A 21,898-nucleotide genomic window follows, 5' to 3' on the forward strand; every position below is an offset into this window, starting at 1 on the left:
TATTTATATATTAAGTTTGAAGTTGTCTTCTTTGCTCTACACCTTTCCAAGCTCTTCTCAAAATCAGCACAGTTGAGAATGTTTTTCTCATTTAAAGGTTGAACTTTAGAAATTGATTGTGCAAGAAAGCGTGAAGCTGTTTATAGACGCACCTTTCTGGGGAGAGAACACACCCTGCTGCCTTTCTCAGCCACAAAAAACACATTTTTGAACTCCTTAATAAATCTAAAAAAATCATTTTGAGCAGCACTGAAGACACACTTAGGAATTTCCCTCAGATATACGTCAGAAAAATGTGCAAAATTGGAGCAAAATAAGGTCATTTTAGCTTAATAAAGTTAAAATATGGACAACAGAGATATTGATCTCTAGCAAATATTTGCTAAAAACGTTTTTAAAAAAATCTGAGTGTTTTAACAGCTCACCCATCACATTTGACTTCTCCATACCTCCTTAAAGTAACGATTTCTCAATCTTTAAATTGTTTTTTTTTTCTTTTCTACTTTGAGAATCAACTTTCTCTGTTAAACGTCTTTCATTTGATCCCCGCGGAGCTGTTTTAACGCTTACGGCGAGCGCAAAGATGATAAAAACAAAAACACAGATGCTTTTGAGGTCAGACCAACGCGCAGGCCTGAACACGTATCAGTTGCTAATGAAGTCTGTAAAAGAAAGCAGAGCCACACGAGTCAGAGGTGTTAAGTTCAGCATGTGTTGTTCATACTGTGAAGACGACCATAAAAATGCCAACTCTTGCTTTACCTGGGAAAGTCATTCTGGAGAAAACAACATTTTTGGTTTTCATTCCAAACTCTTCTGCTGCTGCAGCCAGAAAACAAGGAAAACACAAACTGTTGGGAAACATCTCCACCTGCTGGAGGTTCTGGGTAATGCAAGAAGCAATTTTTCCACATTTTTTTTCTCCACAGCCAGGGCCGGCCCTGGTCTTCCGGGGGCCCTAAGCGAAATTTAATTTGTGGGCCCTCTAACTGATCAGCAGCACCAACAAACTGTAATGAGTTTTTTTCTTGGTATTGTTAGAGAGCAAACTGTCTTGATATTTAATGCCCCAGCCGTAGAACGGCGGTGTGACGTTCCCCTCGCTGAGTGGATGGTGAATTGTTACAAAGCAATGCACGGAACTGACGGTGGTTCCTTTCCATCAGCCACCTGCTTAGAACGCTGCCCTGCTGGCAGAAACGTGTGTCACAGGCTATGAATGTTGAAATTTAATAATAATTCTACTCATTCTTACAGCATTGGAAAACGTTAAGAATGTTTGTGTCTTGTTTTTCCTCCTACATAAACCATATTAAAACAAAAAATATATTACTCTGCCCCATCTTTTTACATTTTCAAACATTTTTGAAAATGCTCCAGGGAGCCACTAGGGCAGCGCTAAAGAGCCACATGCGGCTCCTGAACCGCAGGTTGTCGACCACCGCACTAACCCATTAGGGCACAGCGCATCATGTGTACCAGGGACGGCCATTTTCTCTCAACACAATTTTTAGAGAACATTCTAAAAATCGTTTTTGTCTTCCGGTTATTTATGACACAAGTCTCCAACTTGAACTAAAATTTAAGAGCTTCAGGGAGGGGCTGCTAGGTCGTCCACACAGTCTGGTCCTAAGGAGTTCATCCTCTATTCTTTGTGTAAATTAAACAAAACCCTTGTTGGTTTGTGAGGAAACTAAAAATTGTTTCTCTTTTAATACAAATGTTTTTGCCTGTAATTTTCATATCCTTATAAATTCTTCTGTTTTTCCTTTTACTTATTGTTCAGCAAACTTTGCATATTATGTACATACATCTCAAATAAAATTGGAAAAAAAGGAGTTGTTTTGAATGTCATTTAATGCAAATACCAGCAAGTAAAAAAACAAACTTTGAACTGAAGTAAATTTTAAGTGTTTTATTTGAGAACAACTGGATACTAAAAGTTTTTTATGTTTTTATGTTTTTTCAAAATGTTTTTGGAAAAAAAAAAGAAAAAAAAAGTTTTTTACAGTTTACATTTTTTGCAGACCGCATGTTTTTTACACTTTTGCAGCTGTATTTATTTAATATTTAATATTTATTTCTTTATTTAATAAGAATCTCATTTTTGATAATAGTTTTTCATAATAATTTTAATAATATTTTAAATTATTTAATATAAATGTAATTTGTGATGTCCTTTTTTGATGTTATATTATATTGATTATTTCTGAATCTATCTATCTATCTATCTATCTATCTATCTATCTATCTATCTATCTATCTATCTATCTATCTATCTATCTATCTATCTATCTATCTATCTATCTATCTATCTATCCATCCATCCATCCATCCATCCATCCATCCATCCATCCATCCATCCATCCATCCATCCATCCATCCATCCATCCATCCATCCATCCATCCATCCATCCATCCATCCATCCATCTATCTATCTATCTATCTATCTATCTATCTATCTATCTATCTATCTATCTATCTATCTATCTATCTATCTATCTATCTATCTATCTATCTATCTAAACTGCTTTCAGTATGAAATATTTACAGTTAACCTCCAAAAACAGCAGTGTTTCATTATGATATTTGTGAGTATAATAGCGAAGACAATTTACATTTTGACATGTAAAGCTGGTGTTGCTGCCTGAAATCCGTGCAAACCCTCAGAACGTTTCCAAAACAGATTGGATATCTGTTTCTTTGGAATGCTGCTCGTGCATCCCAAATATACCATGACAGAAGGTAAATAAATAAGTGTATATCCTGAATAAATAGACAAAAACAATGCATTCATCCCTTAATGCCTATAAATATGCATCAAAAATAAATGCGCATTCTTTGGCTCCAAAATTACCCACATTTAGCATCAACATGAAAGCAAAAACATAAAAGGGAGTTTTTTTTTCATGGCGTATCCTGCCTTTGCCCAAAAGCAGCTGAGATAGGCTCTAGCAACTATGTGGCCCTGAAAATGATTCAGTTGGTTCTGAAGATGGATAGACACTAAATTGATAAAAGCTTTTGACATTTTGTCGTGCCTTCAATGTTTTGAAATTTTTACAAAGTCAGTTTATAAGGGCATTTTTATAGCTAAAGCAGAAATAAAGCATTAGAAGAATGTTCTGTGTAATGATGAAATCTCTTTGACTTTGTTTAATGTTTAAGTGTGACGTTACAAACGGATAAAAGGATGTACCAGTAAGTTAAACAACTGTCATGTAGTAATAAATCCAAATTAGTTTAAAAACTGATAAAGAACATTTTTTTTGGACCTGTGTGGTGCTTTACAGTTTTTCTCAGTCACTTTAGTACAATTTTCAGATCAGAATTGAAGTTTGCAAATATGTGTGTGCATTTCTCAAAACAATTTGTACAAACAGAAAAACACTATGGATTTCTTGCAAAAGCCTGTAACTTGCTAAAAATCTGTAGTTCATCTCTCAAAACTAAGTCTTTATGTCATTGAACATGTCAGTGCCATCAGAAAGTCAAGTCCTTGTGTCATTGTCTACAAACAAGACAGTCAAATGACTTAGTCATGTTGTCAATATAACTGTGTACTTTAGGGAGGTTCTGATGTAAACTATGGCTAAAGTTTTGATGACAATTACAGTTTTTTTCAGTCGCTTTAGTACAATTCTCAGATCAGAATGAAATTCCCAAAACTATTTGTTCAATCTTCACATCATGATGTCACTTGTGCACATCATATAAGCAGTTTCTCACTTCTTTGAACAAGTTGCAATTGCTTTGGTACATCCATGCAAAAGATTATGTACAATTCTCTGCTCTTTGCTACATTATCAATTGTTTATGTCATGTTGATCAAAATGTATTATATAGTTCACTGTGCAATAGTCTTACTCCTCAAAACACCTAGTCATTAGTTCATCGTATAAGTCATTAACTGCAAAATGGTTGACCAAGTTGTCATAATGTAACAAACATATTTCGCTGCATTGCAAGAGAGGATATTCGCTGTGATGTGGATGAGAATTTGTGGCCTAACATACAGGAACGACAAGAGGTGTAGGAAGACCACACCAGTTCCTACTGCACTGCTGGACAGAATATTGTCCTATCTTTTTTTCCCTTTGTGTTATACTGTTTGCAGTGGGTTTTTTCTATGTTGGGATGACATGGTCTGTCAACAAATTACAATATGAACAATAAAAGTGTAAATGTGAATCTGGTCCAGTCTCTTGCAATCAAACAAAAAAGGTGTAACTTACATTTTACAATAATTGTCATCAAAACTTTAGCCATAGTTTACATCAGAACCTCCCTCTAAAGTACACAGTTATATTGACAACATGACTAAGTAATTTGACTGTCTTGTTTGTAGACAATGACACAAGGACTTGACGTTCTGATGGCACTGACATGTTCAATGACATAAAGACTTAGTTTTAGAGATGAACTAAAGATTTTGAGCAAGTTACAGGCTTTTGCAAGAAATCCATTTTTGCAAACTTCAATTCTGATCTGAGAATTGTACTAAAGCGACCGAGAAAAACTGTATTGTAAAATGTAAGTTATACCTTTTTTGTTTGATTGCAAGAGACTGGACAAGATTCACATTTACACTTTTATTGTTCATATTGTAATTTGTTGTCAGACCATGTCATACCAACATAGAAAAAACCCACTGCAAACAGTAACACAAAGGGAAAAGAAAGATAGGACAATATTCTGTCCAACAGTCCAGGCAGTGCAGTAGGAACTGGTGTGGTCTTCCTACACCTCTTGTCGTTCCTGTATGTTAGGCCACAAATTCTCATCCACATCACAACGAATATCCTCTCTTGCAATGCAGCGAAATATGTTTGTCACATTATGACAACCTGGTCAACCATTTTGCAGTTAATGACTTATACGATGAACTAATGACTAGGTGTTTTGAGGAGTAAGACTATTGCACAGTGAACTATATAATACATTTTGATCAAAATGACATAAACAATTGATAATGTAGCAAATAGCAGAGAATTGTATATAATCTTTTGCATGGATGTACCAAAGCAATTGCAACTTGTTCAAAGAAGTGAGAAACGGCTTATATGATGTGCACAAGTGACATCATGATGTGAAGGTTGAACAAATAGTTTTGGGAATTTCATTCTGATCTGAGAACTGTACTAAAGCGACTGATAAAAACTGTAAATAGTGCAGTAGGAGTGACTGGTTCAATTCCCGACTCGTTAACAAACTGTCGCTATAAAAGCTGACTCTGCGTGAAGATCCTTCATGGACCAGAATCCCTGCTCTAATTCAGATAGAGTAGTGTGGTGGCAGTGTTTCTGTGCTTCCAGTGAGAATGTGCTGGTTCAATTCCCAGTTAGAATAAGGGTCCTTAGGAAGTAGATGTCATAGTCTGTCTTTAAACCTGATTGTTGATTTTTTAACCATGTGGAGCGTGTTCAGCTCAAAGGAACAAAGCAACACAGTTCTGCTGTAGACAGATTAGCCCAGTGGGAGTGTCTCTGTCCTTGAAGCAGGAGAGCGCAGGTTCAAGTCCTGGCTACTTGCATCACAACTCATGCTTGGGGTGAGGAAGAATCAGGGATGCTGGGAAGGGGGGTGGCTTCATCTTTAGTCTGGTAGGAGATCAACGACTAGTCCGTGCTATAAGATAGATGATGAAGGTTGATATTAGAGCTACAGCTAACTGGTAGTGAGACAGGCACCTAGAAGACTAGAACTGAAAGGAGGGCTAAACCAACTAGACTGTGTACTATTAACAGGGGGGGGTGTAGCTTTTTCTACATACCTAGAAGCTGCAACTAGATCATGATAGTACCTTCACGCTATCAAACACTACATTATGGTACTATACTTTTCTAAATCTTGTCCTTCTAACAGTTGTTGCTCATCTTAATTATTTGTAGCTAAAAATGTTGGTAATTAAATTAATAGTCTTTAAATAAAAGATTTACTTACACCTACAACCCTCACCTGCCCACCAACTCCAGGTGTTGCTCTACCTGTATTGCATCTACGGTACACAGACCCTCCACACATCCAAGCTGCATTCTGCATGGATCTATCTAAATGCACATCTTCTTCTGGGATCCTCTTGTCCTGGTCCTCCTTCGTCAGGGAGGGGGGGCAAAGATAGAGCCCCCTTTTCCTGGCGTCCTGACTCCTCCTAGCCACAGCTTGAATTGTGAGGCAACTGAACACCTCGATGTCCCTGACTGGGACTTGAACCTGCGCTTTCCCACTTCAAGGACAGAAACACTCCCACTGTGCTAATCTGTCTACAGCAGAACTGTGTTGCTTTGTTCCTTTGAGCTGATGACTGTCAAGGAGCGGCAAAAACCGACAACAACAAAACTGAGACGGGGAATTGAACCAGCGCTTCTCTGCTTTGGAGATAAAGTCAGTTCCATCGCACTATTCTGTACATCAGTCAGCACTTTGTCGATAACCATTTTTCCTCCATCTGGTGCTTTCTGGGATTTGAACCAGCACCTTGCTCTACTGTCTCCTTTCATCTCCATCATTGGAACCTTGAAGCTGAAGTTTGATTGACAGTTGACAACCTCACATCACCAGTTGCTGCTGCTTCACCGGAAGTGTTTGGTTTGTTTTTTTCCTTAAAAGAGCGTTGGTTCACATCCTGAAAGTGGATCACGGGTGGATGGAGGCTTTGGTGAAGCGTGTGATAGAAACTCCTGTGTTTACTTTGTTCTTTTTCTCCAAGCAGGAACTCTTTCTTTTGCTGATGATGCAGCCATATTACTTTTTTGATGGGAGTATAATCTTCATACGCCGTCATTAAAATCTCCGACTCCGTCTCACTAAAGTATGGCGCTCTCTATTTAATTACATATTTTTTTCTGTTAACCAGGTACGGTGCAGTTTTCTCATTTTATCATGTTCTTTTTGTGTTACTTTACATGCTGTGGGGGGATGGTGCTAATGAGAATGCGCACGGAGACTGCTGTGAGCTCTGGCCGAGGGGGAAAAACACAGAAGAAACTCTGGACAGCATTGTGAATTTTTGTTTTCTGTTAAACAAGATTAAAAGAGATTGACTCAGCATCCAAGCGTGGTCTTTTAGTCACTGGAACACAACGCAGAGCAGAAAAGTCCACCCAGTTACAGCAGCACCGCACCGTTACCAACCTGCTAACAGGTTATGGGCCCAGGAGACGCCTGAGACCATAAAGTGTGTTTTCCACTTTTGTGAGGAAGTTGACACCGTGAGCAGACGAACAGCTGATACAAGCCGCTGGTCCCGGCTTCTGTTCGACGGAGATGAGAAGAACTATGACCTATGGGAAACCAAGTTCTTGGGTCACCTTCGACTACAAGGATTGAAAGACGCCATTCTGAATGCGCCTGACCCTGATGATGACGATGAGGATCCAGCTAAAAATGTGGAGGCATGTGCTGAACTGATCCAGTTTCTGGATGACAAGAGCCTGTCGCTGGTGATGCGTGAGGCAGCAGATGATGGCCGCAAGGCACTACAGATCCTGAGAGACACCTACCAAAATAAAGGAAAGCCTCGTATCATCAGTCTTTATACTGAACTGACTTCACTGAAAAAGCCAGACAATGAAAGCGTGACAGAATATATAATCGGCGCTGAGACAGCGATCACGGCCTTGAGAAAAGCCGATGAAACCCTGAGCGATGGTCTGCTGGTTGCCATGGTCCTGAAGGGGCTACCTGAGTCATTCCAACCATTTGCAATCCATGTGACACAACAGGATGAGACCATGTCATTTGCAAAGTTTAAAACAAAGCTACGGAGCTGTGAGGACACTGAAAAGATGCGCGCGACCGCAGCAGGTGACAACGTGATGAACGCCCGCGTGCACCAGAGGGAGACCTGCCAGCCCAGGTGAGCGAGGAGCAGGGAAGGCGACAAATGACTTTGTATGCTTCAGATGCGGCCTGTAGGGACACCTGGCCAGAACCTGCCAGCGCAAACTGTGGTGCAGCTTGTGCAAAAGCAGCACGCACCGGGACAGCACCTGCAGACGCAGACAGCACCTGCAGACGCAGACAGCACCTGCAGACGCAGACAGCGCAGAGGACGAGACGACGCACACAAAGCCTGCAGCGAGACGATAAACCAGGAGAAGGAGTTCGCTTTCCGAGGGAGCAGACATTAGATGGTCGACTGTGGAGCAACTTCACATATCATCACTGATCACGGGAAGTTCAGATGTTTTGATGAGAACTTCCAGGCTGGACCACACTGTATGGTGTGGTCTGGCTGACGGCACAAAGTGTAAAGGGGTGGCGGAGCGTCGTGGTGATGCGGAGGTCTGTCTGATTGACAGCAGAGGCAAATTTAATCCGTGGGCCCTCTAACTGATCAGCAGCACCAACAAAATGCAACTGTTATTGTGATATAAATGAGATCTCTCTATTACTACATTTTGTGAACGTATTATTGTATTGCTGAAGAACTGAATACAGTTTATTGCTTGCATGTTGGATGCACATTTAGTGGTGCCAAAAAAATGTAAAAGTGAAAAGAAAAAAATATGAATGAAAAATGTATATAGATATATATTTTTTAATGTAACATTAGGCACTCAACAAATGACATTCACAAAACTCCAACTCATTAAAAACAGAAACTTAATAGAAAATCAAATAACGATAAAGCAATCCAAAATAAAGAACACAACAGCTCAATGATGGGTGACTTTGGAAAGCCAGAGTCTTTATCCGTCTGAAAAGGACATCTTTGCACCAAATCCATTCTTACTGGATCAGAGAGTGGTTGGCCGTTCAGCTGGACCAAACTTCCCAGCAGCAGCATCAACGTTTTCCCTTTCAACAGAAGATGTGGTGACAGCAGTTTCTTCTGCAGCTAAAAAACAAACATTATTATTATACAATAATCAATGATAAAGCTAATAAAATAAGAATACTAATCATAGTTTACTGGCTCATTTAAAATCTGTGTGCAGGTTTTTCACAATTTCATGATCCTTTTATATATTTATGAGAGATTGATTGTTTGATTGTATATTTGCATGAGGTCATATTTGTTTATTTAAATATGAACAATTTGGGACTTCATTCTCTTTAGCTGCTGTTTATGAAAAAAGGGGTTATGCAGACACTGTTTTTTAAAATACTTCACATGCTATTAAAGTTACCAGAGATGACATCTTCAGTGATGTCAGGAACATCTTGGGATGTGGACGCTGCACCACCTCCAATACTTTTTGAAATTAATATTTTTTGTGCGCAAAATATTAACTTGTGCAGATTAATATTCTGTGCACACAAATAGGTATTTTATCAGCATTTTGTGCTTGCAATTTAGTGTTTTGTTCTTATAAATTAGGTTTTTTAGGTTCCAAATTAGTATTATTTTGCTTACAAATTAGTAATTTTTGTGGCCACAAATGAGTATTTTATTAGTATTTTGTGCACAAAAAAAGTAATTTGTTAGCACAAAATTGCGATTTTGTGGCCACAAATGAATTCACGAGGATTCCTCCAAAGCGTCTTTGACTCTTGCTATAAACATGTTTTGTGGTTGACCATAAAGGAAAATATGACAGAAATCCAGATAAACAAAATTCACATTTATTTGTTTGCTGGACAGGTCTTTCTTAGATTGGTTAAATATTTCACAAACAGCCACACCAGACGGTTTCACTGAATGGCACGTCTTCTCTCAATTACAGGAAGTCTGTCGCTGCGTTTATTTCAAAATAAAACACTGAGTTGATCCAATCGAGTGGCTAAAAGAAAGAAATGCTTAAGTGCTGCAGAACAGAGGGTTTGAAGGGCGGCGTTGTTCCCAAATCACATGTCCCATTATCCTATTGGTTGTTAAAAAACACAAATGAAAAGTATTTACACGCACATTCAACAGTCACATTTGAACAGATAGGTGGAGCTGAACAGACCCGGGCAGTGTGCAGAAACCCTACACCTTCTGTTTGGAGCCACAACAAAACCGTCACACGTGTTAGAAAGAGAAAATAAAATGAATTTAAACAAGTATAATAAAAACAACCACAAAGAAATGCAGGATTTGCAGTAGAAAGGAACTTCTTAGCCGTGTATAAATTCAGCTGTTTGATCGCAAATGTTCAGTGCTGCTCTGTAAACCGTTTTTACACAACATTTCAGGCGTCGCAGATTAAATCAGCAGAACTTTTCATCTTTCATCCTCTGTTCTTTTGAAAAACTCTCACTGAATGTGAGTTGATTTTGACCAGTCACATTCCTGCTGAAAGCCTTTCCCAACAGCCGTCATTCTGTTTTATTCATTTCCTTCATGAGGACGAGATACGACATTTACAGCTGCTGTTGACTAAACTACGACTGTGTTGTATTTTCCTTCTTTAAATCCCATAATTTACCAAAACCTCCACCAAAGACAGTATACAAGTCTGTGCGAAGGCGGGGTTTCCTCCACGCTCTCCTGCCGCGAAGGGCTTGCTGCTTCAGAGTGAGTCCGCTCCGCTGGCGGTTTTTGAGACCCACTCTTCATTCAAGCGCTCCACAACATTGCACACAAAACAAACAAAAACAAATAAAAAAAAGTCATAAAAACACCCAACATGCATAGAAAAATGCATTAAGAAACGAATCAGCGTGACACCACAACACCTCAAAGGGGGGGGCAGGAGGCCAGTGCTCTGAGATAAACAGTTAGTACAGGTCCCCAGGTTACAAGAATCCGATTGATGTAGAGTTAATTGGAAAAAAAACGGATAGTGTTCACACAGGTAACTTAATCATAAAAAACCCCCACACACACATTGCCACTTTAAATTAGTTCATTTCACACAAAGATTTCCCATCAACCATCTGATGACATCAAAATAAAATCGTGACACTAAATAAAATCCACCCGACGCTCCTCGAAGCACTCCAGTTCGGATAACTCAACGGAAATTTCCCAAAGGCTTGTTCTACATTCATAATACTGTGCGCGTGCGTTCACGACCTTTCCTTTTTTTTTTTTTTTTTAACGCAAATACCTGCCACAAAAGATACATCTGTAACAGCATCGAACACGTCGGGCCAATTATGACCGATGAGACGCGCCGTTATGGGGTGAGACTGTAGAAACAATGGAGGCATGATGTCACCCACAGAAAATGTCGAACCTCAAATCCCTCACCATCGCTTCCTGATACGGGCGCCGCCATGTTGGAACCAGTTGACTGTGATTGGTCCGAGTCGCTCGGACCAATCACAGGCGACTGGTTCCAACAGGGCGGCGCCCGTATCAGGACGCAGTGGCACTTCCTGTTTGGGAACACGAGAAAGGAGGGGTTGAGCTGTCCAGTGCTTTTACAGTCAATTTAAGGGGTTAAAAATTATTTTATTCTTTAGGTCAATAAGGTAAAAGTACAGAGTAAATGCACAGTAAATGCACAGGCGTTTGTTTATTTGTGGCTTGTCTCAACTCCTGTGCTCGTGGCAGAAGCACATTTCCGTAGGAAACAATTGCACTTCATTGGCTGAATTGGCCAATCACCAGTGGCAGAAGCCGAGGGCTCCCCCAGCGCCCGCCCCTTCCCTCCATCCCTCCCGCCCTTCCTCCTGCTACTGCTGACAGCGCGGATTGATCGGTCGGTGTCTGAGCTTTGGAAAGAGGACCACAGTTCGTTTGCTCAAGAGAGAAGGGCCAGGGGAGGGGGGAACGGATGCGGTTTCCATGGTGACGGGTGAAGTGTTGGTGAGCTGAGGAGAGAAGTAGCTTAAACCTCTGCTCCCGTCAAGCCGATTCGCTCCTCCTCCTGTCAGTCACTGCTGGGCTTCTTAAGGGAGAAGGCAAAAATGTTGAAGTGCTTGCTGAGTTGTTGGACCTAGAAAAAAAAAAAGAATTTGAAGTTTTAGCTACACCGTATTAAAAAATACATAAAGATAAAATGAATTCCTTTTGTAGAAAATATAACAAAGATCCATCTAAATGACTCATTTAAGGTAACAATTGTGCAAAAAAGTATGTACGGTTGGGAATATCTATGTAACCGTTTCAAATACTTCAATAAATGTTCTCTTTTTTTCCATCAAACTTCCAAATAGATGCATCCTGCTGCATAAATGACCTCCTCTCACTCATCACTGCAGTTAGCAGAGGATTTGCTGTTTTAAAAAGTTTAGAAATGCATCAAGTTAATCGTTCTGTTTTTTTTTATTAAACAGAAATGTCTAAGAACAGAATCTGGTTAAAATTGAGTCAAACACTTGAGTTTTTTGCCTCATAGAGACAGTTTTCTTAGTTCCTGAAGCTTTTAATAACCGTTTCTGAACAGAACTTTGATTTTTTTTTTTTGCGTCAATCATCAAACTTAAACTCTTTCTGTTTAAAGACTGGAACAAATGTATGGGCTAAGATAACTGTCAAAATGAAACACAGGCTTACACCCAAAAAAAAACCAACAATAAAACATTTTGTTTAATAATGACTTTTCTTTTTCTCAAAACACTAATTTAATAAAGTGCGCATGAGTACTGAGGCTCATTTATTAAACTAAAAACAGAAGATAACTGAACTTTGATGCCACAAAAGGGGAAATTAATTTGTTTCCATAAAATAGAAATCAGACAATAATAGGATCTTTGGTCGCTTCTCTGGTGGCGTTTTCTTGATGTCAAGCGGCAACAGCTGATCGTGTAAACAATGCACCTGCAGACCATTTCAAACCCAGAAGTGGTGCAAAATAGTCAAAAAAAAAAAAAGGAGCAGCAGATATGCCACTACACTAAAAAAAATAAATAAATCCATGTCTGTCCAAAAAAAGGTTGATGATATGGTTTTCATGAAACAAAAACAGGTGAGCTAGCTCGGTAGCCTACCACCATTATTAATATAACCAACCTTCTTTCTTTGTCTGCAAATGTTTGCAACCATATGGCAATATTTCTATATGATTTACCTATACCAGGGTGTCAGAGGCCTTATCTGCTGCTGGTTACCTGGATCAGGTGCGTTTAGCCAATAGGGAGCTTGAATGGCAGCCCTAAATGGGGTCTGACTGTAGTATTATGTTGTATTATTGTTCATTAAACTACACTGTTTTTGACATCACCGCTGTTGTGACCATTAACATATCCTTAATAAAGTACTGCTAAGAATTAAAATACTAACGTTTTGACAGCGATTTATTTTTACAGTATTTAAATGAAAACAGACAAAAAAAACAAAGGTATTCATTTTATTGTATAATTTTTTCTATGAGCTACCAGTTCATTTTGACAGTGGTCTTACTCCATACAGATCTCATTTGTCTTGGTTTTTAAATTTCTATTCCAGTTCTACGTTTTGGTTACTAACAACTTCTTTAGATTTTATTTTGCCTTTTCTGTCATGTTTGTGGGCGCTCCCTCTTACCACTGAGACTCCGTAGTGAACGTGCGTCAGGATGACAGCAGCCGTCCACAAATACAGCAGGAGCGTCTCGTTGGTGAAGACGCCGGTGACGGCCGCCAGCACCACCGCGGTCATGGGCAGCAGCAGCAGCCAGCTCAGCGGCTGGCAGCGCGTGTTACTCATCTGACACACGATTAGCTTACACTACACCAAAACAAACAAACGTTGGGGTGAAGGACGGAAACTCACAGCTGCTGAATGCGGCTGACAGCGGTGGAGGGACACTCACGGTGACGTTGGCGAAGGCGGTGCCCACCATGAGGTAGAAGATCCTGGGCTGCAGCTCCAGGATGTTGGATGGGGAGAAGACCACCCAGGTGGTGGACAGCCCAAAGAGGAGGACAGGAGACAGAAACGGCAGGAAAGACTCGTACAGGCTGCTGTGTTTCAGAGTGTTGCTCCGGTGAGCTCTGAAGAAAAAAGAAAAATCCCAGCACGGATTAAAACCTCAGACCGTCGCACAAAACGTCCTCGCCATGGACAGACTTACTTCAGGAAGTTGTAGAGACTCATGGGTAATGTCACGGTGAACGAACAGGCTGCAAATCAGCAAAGGTGTCAACACCAACGACTGCCAATCCAGGAATGAAACAAACGCTGAGCGGCTCACCGATGATCATGAAGGTGAAGAAGTCTCTGTAGAGCAGGTTCCACAGAACGGGGCGGTACCACGTTTCCACGCCGACGACAGCGGTGAAAAAGAAAACCAGAGAGATTGTCTGGAAGGAAATTGATAAATAACAGTTTATAATTTGATTCCACTCAGTTTACTGTGATGAAATGACAGCAGACACACAACAATTAACTTGTTTTAAGCTTCAGATTTTTATTTTTTATTATATAAATTGGTAAATAAGATAGTAAAGAGAAAAAGATGAATAATTTAAGAAGCTAAAAAGATTCAGTTTGACTACATTTATTCAGATATTCCACCTAAAAAATTATGTTTTTGGTGCTTTTAACACGTTCTTGTGGCTTTTTTCTGATGATGGAGAACATATCTGAAAAAAAAAAAGGCATTTCTCAGTATTTCTTTGTTCAAATCCTTGTGAAACAGGAGAAGATGAAAAAAATGCTGTTTGAAAAAGATCGTATTTGTGTAGAAAATATGCTGGGCGGGGCCTCAAGCTCCCTGCTCCGCTCCATTCTGATGTTTCCACTTGAACCGATCCGTGTACGCTTTTGTTTTCCACGTCTGAGCTGGAATCTGGATCCAAACTGTACGGCTGGATAGCTCCGATATTCCCTCGCCATTTAATTTTTGCACCGCTAACGTTATGATGGGGGCGTGAGGGGCTGTAAGCTAGCTGGAGAGAGTGTAAACAGAGAGTTCTCAGGAACGGGAAGAGTGGGTGGTGTCACTAATGCCGCACTGCAGAAACTATGTCCTAAAAAACGCTTTTTCCTTCAAATTTTGGCTAAATATGGCAAAATCATGAAAAAACCACTGGGAACGCTTTGAAAAAAGATCAAAACGTCAATTGGAGTGGGTCTTTAAATGTGAATTTAAAACAATTAAGTACCACAGAGTATTAGTGCCACAATCAACTAATGAAAAATAATTTTACAAGGAAAAAAAGCTGTGCTTTTTCAAAAACAGTGTTTAAGCCTCCATCCAAAGTCTCCTGAAGAGGCCCAGTTTCCTCCAAATTCTTCTTCTTTATCGTTATTAGAACAATGTTGACTCACTAAAAGACTGAAGTAGCCGCTTACAATCAACTCTAAGTCTCTCACACAATATAATCATTTTTCTTAGAGAAAACCTTTTGCCTTATAAATTTATACCTGTATTCTCATAAATCCTCAATTCATAGCTTTTGACATGATAGCTTTATTATCTTAAAATATTCTGATAATTTTGTGACTTTATTCTTAAAAATTATGACTTTTTTCTCATAATTTGATGATTTTATTTTGTAGAATTACAACTTTTTCTCATAATTTTAGGACTTTATTCTGGTAAATGTGTTTCTTATTAACGTCGGCCCCAACACTCCGTCCAAAGTAAGAAAGGTGGTTTCTTTTTCATAAACTGCAGCTTTTGTTGCGGAAAAACAAAACTAAACATGGAGGTTTTCCTGCAGCTGTTCATTCTCACAGCAGGAGAATCTCTGCTGGTGACAAATTCCCAAAACTTTGGGAAGAGCTTAAAAAAAAATAAAAATAAAGCAGATGGAACAGTTTTATGGGAACTTTTGAAGACGGAGGATAAAACCTATCAAGTGATTTTAATAGCTAATTGTGCAAGAAAAAGGAGAAAAGCATCACTGAAACATAAAATAAGCTACAGAAGAGTGAAATAGACTGAATGTGTGTGTTCTCGTGTGGGTCTTTACCACTTGACTGATGTCGTACCCCCAGGGGAGGAACAAGACGCCAGTGTTGTATTTCTCCCAGTGGGAGAGGATAAAGGAGAACAGCACCACCCACAGGATGTAGTACAGCGTCACCACGTTCACGCCGCTCTCTCCGCGGCCAAATATGGAGTACACCGTGGCCACGAAAAAGATGCACGCCCAGCTGTCCAGACCGTGGTCAAAGAGTTCTCCTAAAGGCGTGGAGGAGTTTGTGCGGCGAGCCTGTTTACCGTCAACCCCGTCTGTACAAAACAAAAGCCGGGACAGAGACGTTTTCACATCCCACACTCGCACGGCTGCTCCGAGTCAGACGCATTCCTACACCCCCACCTCTAAATCTGGACTCGTTCGTTCACACAGAGATTTCCTCACAAGACTGTTTTCAACAGTTTCTGTCTTTCAAAAACTGATAGAGGAGCTAAAAAATGTAAGGAAGACGACAGCCCCACCTGCTGCAGACATGCGGGAAGTTTCATAAGATACATGGTGAACATATTAACAGGTCACACACACTTCTGCATCTACAGTCAGGTGCCCTCTTCTACAATAACCCGGAAAGAAAAATAAAATAAAAAGCATGCAAAAGGTTTGTCAGAGGTCGGAGCTCACCAAGTGTATACGCTAAGAAGTTGAAGATCCCAGCAGCCACCCAGACCCAGCTAGGGACGTGCTCGTGTCCTGCAGCTGAGACACAAGTCGTGTAAGTATGCAAAACGCACAAAAACAATATGGGAAAAAATGACAGGGCTTCTAAAACAACCGTGGACTGTTGTGAGAACTGGACTGAGCGAGTACGACGCCATCCATAAACGATCCGCAGCAACTGGAGCAGGTCGGTTTCAGTCATCGTTTCTATGGCAACCACTCTCACCAATCAGGAGTAATAAATCACAAATTTATCGTCATCCCCAAATCAGCCAATGGTATATGAGTATAGCAAAACAGTGCGTAAACTACGGTAAACGGTGAATTTAAATGTAAACATCTCAAGGCAGCTTGACATTTTTAAACATCCAGCCCCATGAAAATCCTGTTTTTGGTGCTTTTAACATCTTGAAGCAGAGGACAAATATAAAAGAATTGAAGATTCAAGCTGCGATGTTTTATTTCTTTACTCAAATCGTGTTGAGTGGATGAAAATGGATGGTTCGAAAAAGCTCCGGTTTGTGAGTCCAGACAAAGAAATGCATTCAAATCTAAGGAACGATTTTACTATAGAAATAAATATATTTGGAGTGGGACTTCAACCAATAGAGGCCTTTAGGCATTTCCCCAATCTATTGAATTACCTCCCATATAGACGTCTGTCATTAGCAGAATCATTTAAGTTATGTTGACTTTTATTTAAGCAAAGATTTTGCAGTTAAATGGAATTAATGTATGAGCGTATATATATAAATAGTTTGCTATTTAGTCAAGTTTTCCTCATTTCACACAGCCCTAGTACACACCAAAATAAATACAGGCCACACAAAACCCATCAAACATTTTGAACGTTGGACCTGGGGCCAGCAGGCGCCACCTACTTTTATCGAGGCATCTGATTGGCCAAAAAGAAAAATATTACTCTGACAAACAGAATGGCTGAGTAAATATCTGTATATTTTCCTTTAGAAGTCTGGGGGATTTTGGCTTCTTGGAGCCTGCAGGTACTTCCTGTTTGGAACGCCAGGAGGGAGGAGCCACTCAGTCCAGTCCTCATTTGCAGTCAGTGCAAATAACTCAGCAAAAAGTGTGTTAATTAACAACAAAGTAAACATGGAGCAGCGTCTGGTGTTTGGTTTAGGTCATGGGGTGACGTGGCAACGCCGATAGCTGCTTGTGTGGTTTGAGATCACTTTAAACCATAAAAAAATGGACTTTGTCCTCAATAAACATAGAAAAATAAAATCTTTGAAAGTATTACTTAAAACTTCATTCTGCTGAAATGAGCAGACGTCAGTACTCCCACATGCAGGAGAACAAAGCAAATGACTCACAAGAGGCTGTGAAGTCAAAGTCAAAGAAGGCCAACATGATGAAGTTCAACACAAGAAACATGAAGCCTGTGAATGTGATGAGGTTTGGAGCCAACCATGTCGGTAGAACCTGGAAGAAGAAAAAAAAAAGACAAATTATGTTCTTCGTTCATCAAGGTGACGACAGCTAAAAGACTCACTCTGATGAAAATTGTGTTTTTCTGAAGATGTGGGGTATATATAGAGAAGTTTCCAAATGTACTACAATGTTCTACAGAAACCATGTCCTAGAAAACAAAGGGTTCTTTGATTTTGATTAAAAAAAGCACAATTTAAAAAAACTGTTTTTAAAATAGATCAAAACATGATGGGAGTGGAAATTTAAAAAAAAACTACCAACATATTTAAGCAAACACGGGCCCACGTGGAAGAGAAAAGAAATATTTTACTGCAGAGAAAATCAGATTTGAACATTTCTATCAGTCCCGTATTTGCTTCCTTAGAACGAGTACAGCCTCCGTCGCCATCCTGTCATCGTATCACAGCAGTCGGCCGGACACTCATGAATGATGAAGCACAAACAGAAGCTGGTGCTGGACAGGTCTTTCTCACCTTCACCACAGAGTTCCAAAAAGGGTGCATGACGTAGACGGACAGGGGATTCGTGTCCTTGGCACTGTACTGCAGAAACGCACAAATGTATGAGGATGGGCAAAAGCAACATTTATTTTTTTAAATCTGCTGTGGTTCTTTAGAACTTTTAAATTTTACTTATGAATATATGTTTTTCTCCTTGACAGCCGGTCATCACAGACATCAAAACAAACATGAGTCCAGTCACTGTAACTTAAGACAAGCATGGAAAAGTGGAAAAAGATCCAGTGTCTCTTGTCAGATGATCTAAGAATTTCAGTGATTGGCTGCTTCACCAAACCTGCTAAATTTTTTCTTTTTTAAATGGACGTTGTCATTTTGTGTCCCCTGGGGAACAATTTTGACTTAAAACCTGCTCTTCTACCAGAACACCACCAGTAAACTGATGCTGTTTACTGCAAATAATGCAGGACTTGATACTAGAATTCAATTCAATTCAATTTTATTTGTATAGCCCAAAATCACAACAACAGTCGTCTCGATGGGCTTCGAAGTAAAACATGAACTCAAAAGGATCACGAATACAAAGAGTTCAATAGGAAAATACTAAAATGAACTAACAAACTGACTAAGCTATACTGGCATAGAACAGCCCAGCAGGAACAGTTCCTGCATAGCAAGCAGGATAATATAATACATTTAACATTTTCTATAGATGTTTCTTTGAAGCAGTTTGAATGATCCTCGGTGTATGAGCTCTCATGGATCTTCCATTTTCATGCCACCATCTGTTCCTTTGCTTAGGGCACCCTATTCTTTTTTGCTTGTCTTATCATAAAATTCTTTGTAGTTTTATCCTACCAATGTGCTTATCTTTACAGGAAGTACCATAACCAGCCAATAAAAACATTGTAACCAGGAAACATAAAACTGGTTTTATTGAGCTCATAGCATGGAGTAACTCAGTCATTTTTTTAAATCTTGTTTTAAAATGAAGCCTTATAAAAATAATGTGTGATATTAATGCCTTTGACAGGAAATCTTATTTTGAAATATCTATTGAGTTTTATAGTACAACATGAGTTCCTGTAGTCACCCACTGGGTTTGCCAAGCCTCTATCTAAATATCTGTTTTTTAAGGACACATTTATAACTGCATTCAACCAAAAAAACGTATTTTTAGCACAACGTAGAGATAGACTGTAGCAGCCCGAGATGCTCCTCGTCAGAGGATGCTGGGAAAGCTACTGCCAAACCGAACTTTCCGCTCAAAATTCGATTTTAAAATAGACGTATTTGACTATATCAAAACAACAGCTACAAATTCAATTTTAAAATATTGATTTTAGAAATTTACCGGCAGAATAATGTACTAAGCGAATCGCTTTTGTGCAAATTAGCATTATATTTAACTTCCGGCTTGAGTTTTCAAAATAAAGTTCCAAACTTGAAACATTTATAAGGAAAACATCCTAAATATGATAGTTTGAATCGATTCTGATTAATGAAACTGAATGAAAAGTATGATAACAGACTTGGATAAACTTGAAAACCATTTGCCTAAGTAAAAAACTCCCGTCATTAACGATTATGTAAAAGTAATTAGATTTGGAAATATGACCCGTTATTTTTCCTTCGTATTTCTTTCTTCTTTTTTATAAGTGTTATCTGGAAAGGAATTACAAATAACTACAATACAAATAACAAATTAAATAAATGGTTCTTTTTTACGTTTAAAATATGCAAATTGTTACATAGAAAACATTTTGTGCGACAACCTTGACGTAAATCTGCTAAGGCCGACTCAACATTTATCCGAACGTCTTAACAATAAAGCTATTCCATTTTCCTTAATGAGAATATCACAACAGCGAAAGTTATTTTCCAACTTTACGCGTTACCGGAGAAGCGCTAATGATCGTGACAGCTAGCTGCTACAGCTATTAGCCCGTTACTCTTACCTTATATTTGTCGAAGCCGGCAAGCTGCTCCTGAGTGACATATTCGTATAGAACCATGGTGGCACAGTGTGGCTCATCGACGAGACAAATAAATCTGTTTTTCACAAATACAAATCCTTATCGTCAGCCGCCGCCGTCGTTCACCGGGTGAGGCGGTGTCGAACTAAGGAGCCACTCCTTCCGTACGGGGAGTCGAAAGGGTCAAAACGTACTAAGTGACAGTCGTTGCATAGATGAAGCAAAAACAGATGCATTTATTCTGACCTTGCCATAAAACGCAGTTAACTACGTATAAAATACAAACTAAAAACTTAGATATTAGTTATGCTACTTGAGAATCAACTTTTACTCACCGTTATTAATATTTGTTCATGCTCTTAAATGTGACGTGGCCTTCCGCCTTAACCGGAAGCTGAAAGGAATTTGTGTGGATCTGAGCAACCGCATCATCGCTCGAACTCCAAAGGGAAAAAAACATTATTACGGCAGAAGGTAATGACTAAATCGGGCTCTTCAGAACAACACGAACATATATTTACATATTGCTGTTAGTTTTATTTCGAATTATCTGTTAATATCCAGTTTTAGCTTGTTATGTTTTGCTAGCTACTAAACTAGCTAACATATTTGGTGGATAAAATTGGATTATGTAAAACTTCGATTTTCTTTGGTCTTTTCTGAGTTAATACCCACTTTGGTAGTACAAATCACGTTGCAAGGGCTAAATAGGTTTTAAGTCTTTTTTTAAATGCGATGTCACCGCTTATATGCCACTTCTCTCCAGCATTTCGTGTGAGCCCAAAAACCCATTAAAGACATTGGGCATCATCATATTAAAACAGTTTTGTGATGATAGATTTTGGTAAATCAAAACCTAATGGTTTTTCATTTTTATTAAGTGTTTATTTCCATGGCATGGTTAAAACACAATGTATTCTTTTCCACCTCATGACTAAATTTGTAAATAAAGGCTCCATCTTAATCCAATTTAAAGCTAGACTACTGGAATTGATTTTCACGACATTAGCTTTGTTTAAAAATGAGTATTAACTTCAGTAGTATCAGGATCCCGTGTATCATCTGACCTTGCAGCATAATGAACAAACCAATAGTTATTGCTGACTCTCGTAAAACAAATATCCATACAAACTGATGGAGCTTCTATTCCATTGTCTTCTTACATTTGTTTGTTCTTGTCCTTTATTCCCAGAATGGTGACCGATGTGCAGCTGGCGATCTTTGCCAACATGCTCGGGGTGTCCTTGTTCCTACTAGTTGTCTTATACCATTATGTTGCTGTTAATAACCCCAAGAAACAGGACTAGTCACCCAGAATGACACGAGAGGTGGGATCCTGTTTGTTTGGTCAACCATATGCACATTTTTATCAAAGGAAGCTGAAAAAATGTATTAACACGTATCATATCCATCCTATATATTTTAAACGACTGTTTTGATGCAGCTATTGTTGCTTTCCACTTACCCATAATTCCTGTTTGTCTTCTTGACAGGAACCTGAGTCGGCGCCTCTGAAAATGCCATTCTTCCCATCCACAAGCCCTCTTTCACAAATTCCAACTTGTGTTTGCACACTGTTTGTTTTTTAATAAACATGAATAAATTGAGCATGGATGTCTCACTAAACT

At 39.2% G+C, this 21,898-nt stretch overlaps 2 protein-coding genes across 2 annotated transcripts; one reads left to right on the forward strand and one right to left on the reverse strand.

Moving 5' to 3' along the window:
• Positions 1-9,549: 9,549 nt before the first annotated feature.
• On the reverse strand, positions 9,550-20,491 carry selenoi (selenoprotein I). Its single transcript, XM_004083347.4, has 10 exons — positions 20,253-20,491; positions 18,310-18,378; positions 17,719-17,827; positions 16,349-16,423; positions 15,719-15,981; positions 13,993-14,101; positions 13,873-13,921; positions 13,612-13,792; positions 13,344-13,526; positions 9,550-11,814 (listed from the first exon to the last, which is right to left on the reverse strand). The coding sequence occupies exons 1-10, from the start codon at positions 20,307-20,309 to the stop codon at positions 11,707-11,709; spliced, it is 1,203 nt and encodes a 400-aa protein (XP_004083395.2). The 5' UTR covers positions 20,310-20,491; the 3' UTR covers positions 9,550-11,706.
• Positions 20,492-20,624: 133 nt separating this feature from the next.
• Positions 20,625-21,896, forward strand: ost4 (oligosaccharyltransferase complex subunit 4, non-catalytic). The gene is made up of 3 exons (XM_020714393.2): positions 20,625-20,744; positions 21,463-21,598; positions 21,764-21,896. Exon 2 carries the CDS (start codon positions 21,464-21,466, stop codon positions 21,575-21,577), a length of 114 nt encoding a protein of 37 aa, XP_020570052.1. The 5' UTR covers positions 20,625-20,744; position 21,463; the 3' UTR covers positions 21,578-21,598; positions 21,764-21,896.
• Positions 21,897-21,898: the final 2 nt, after the last annotated feature.

The sequence above is a fragment of the Oryzias latipes genome, chromosome 24 (genome assembly GCF_002234675.1).
Source record: "Oryzias latipes chromosome 24, ASM223467v1".
In the NCBI taxonomy this organism is placed as follows: domain Eukaryota; kingdom Metazoa; phylum Chordata; class Actinopteri; order Beloniformes; family Adrianichthyidae; genus Oryzias; species Oryzias latipes.

Excerpts from the sequence above, each read along its gene's own strand:
- ost4 (XM_020714393.2), top strand. The coding sequence starts at position 21,464 with ATGGTGACCGATGTGCAGCTGGCGATCTTTGCCAACATGCTCGGGGTG.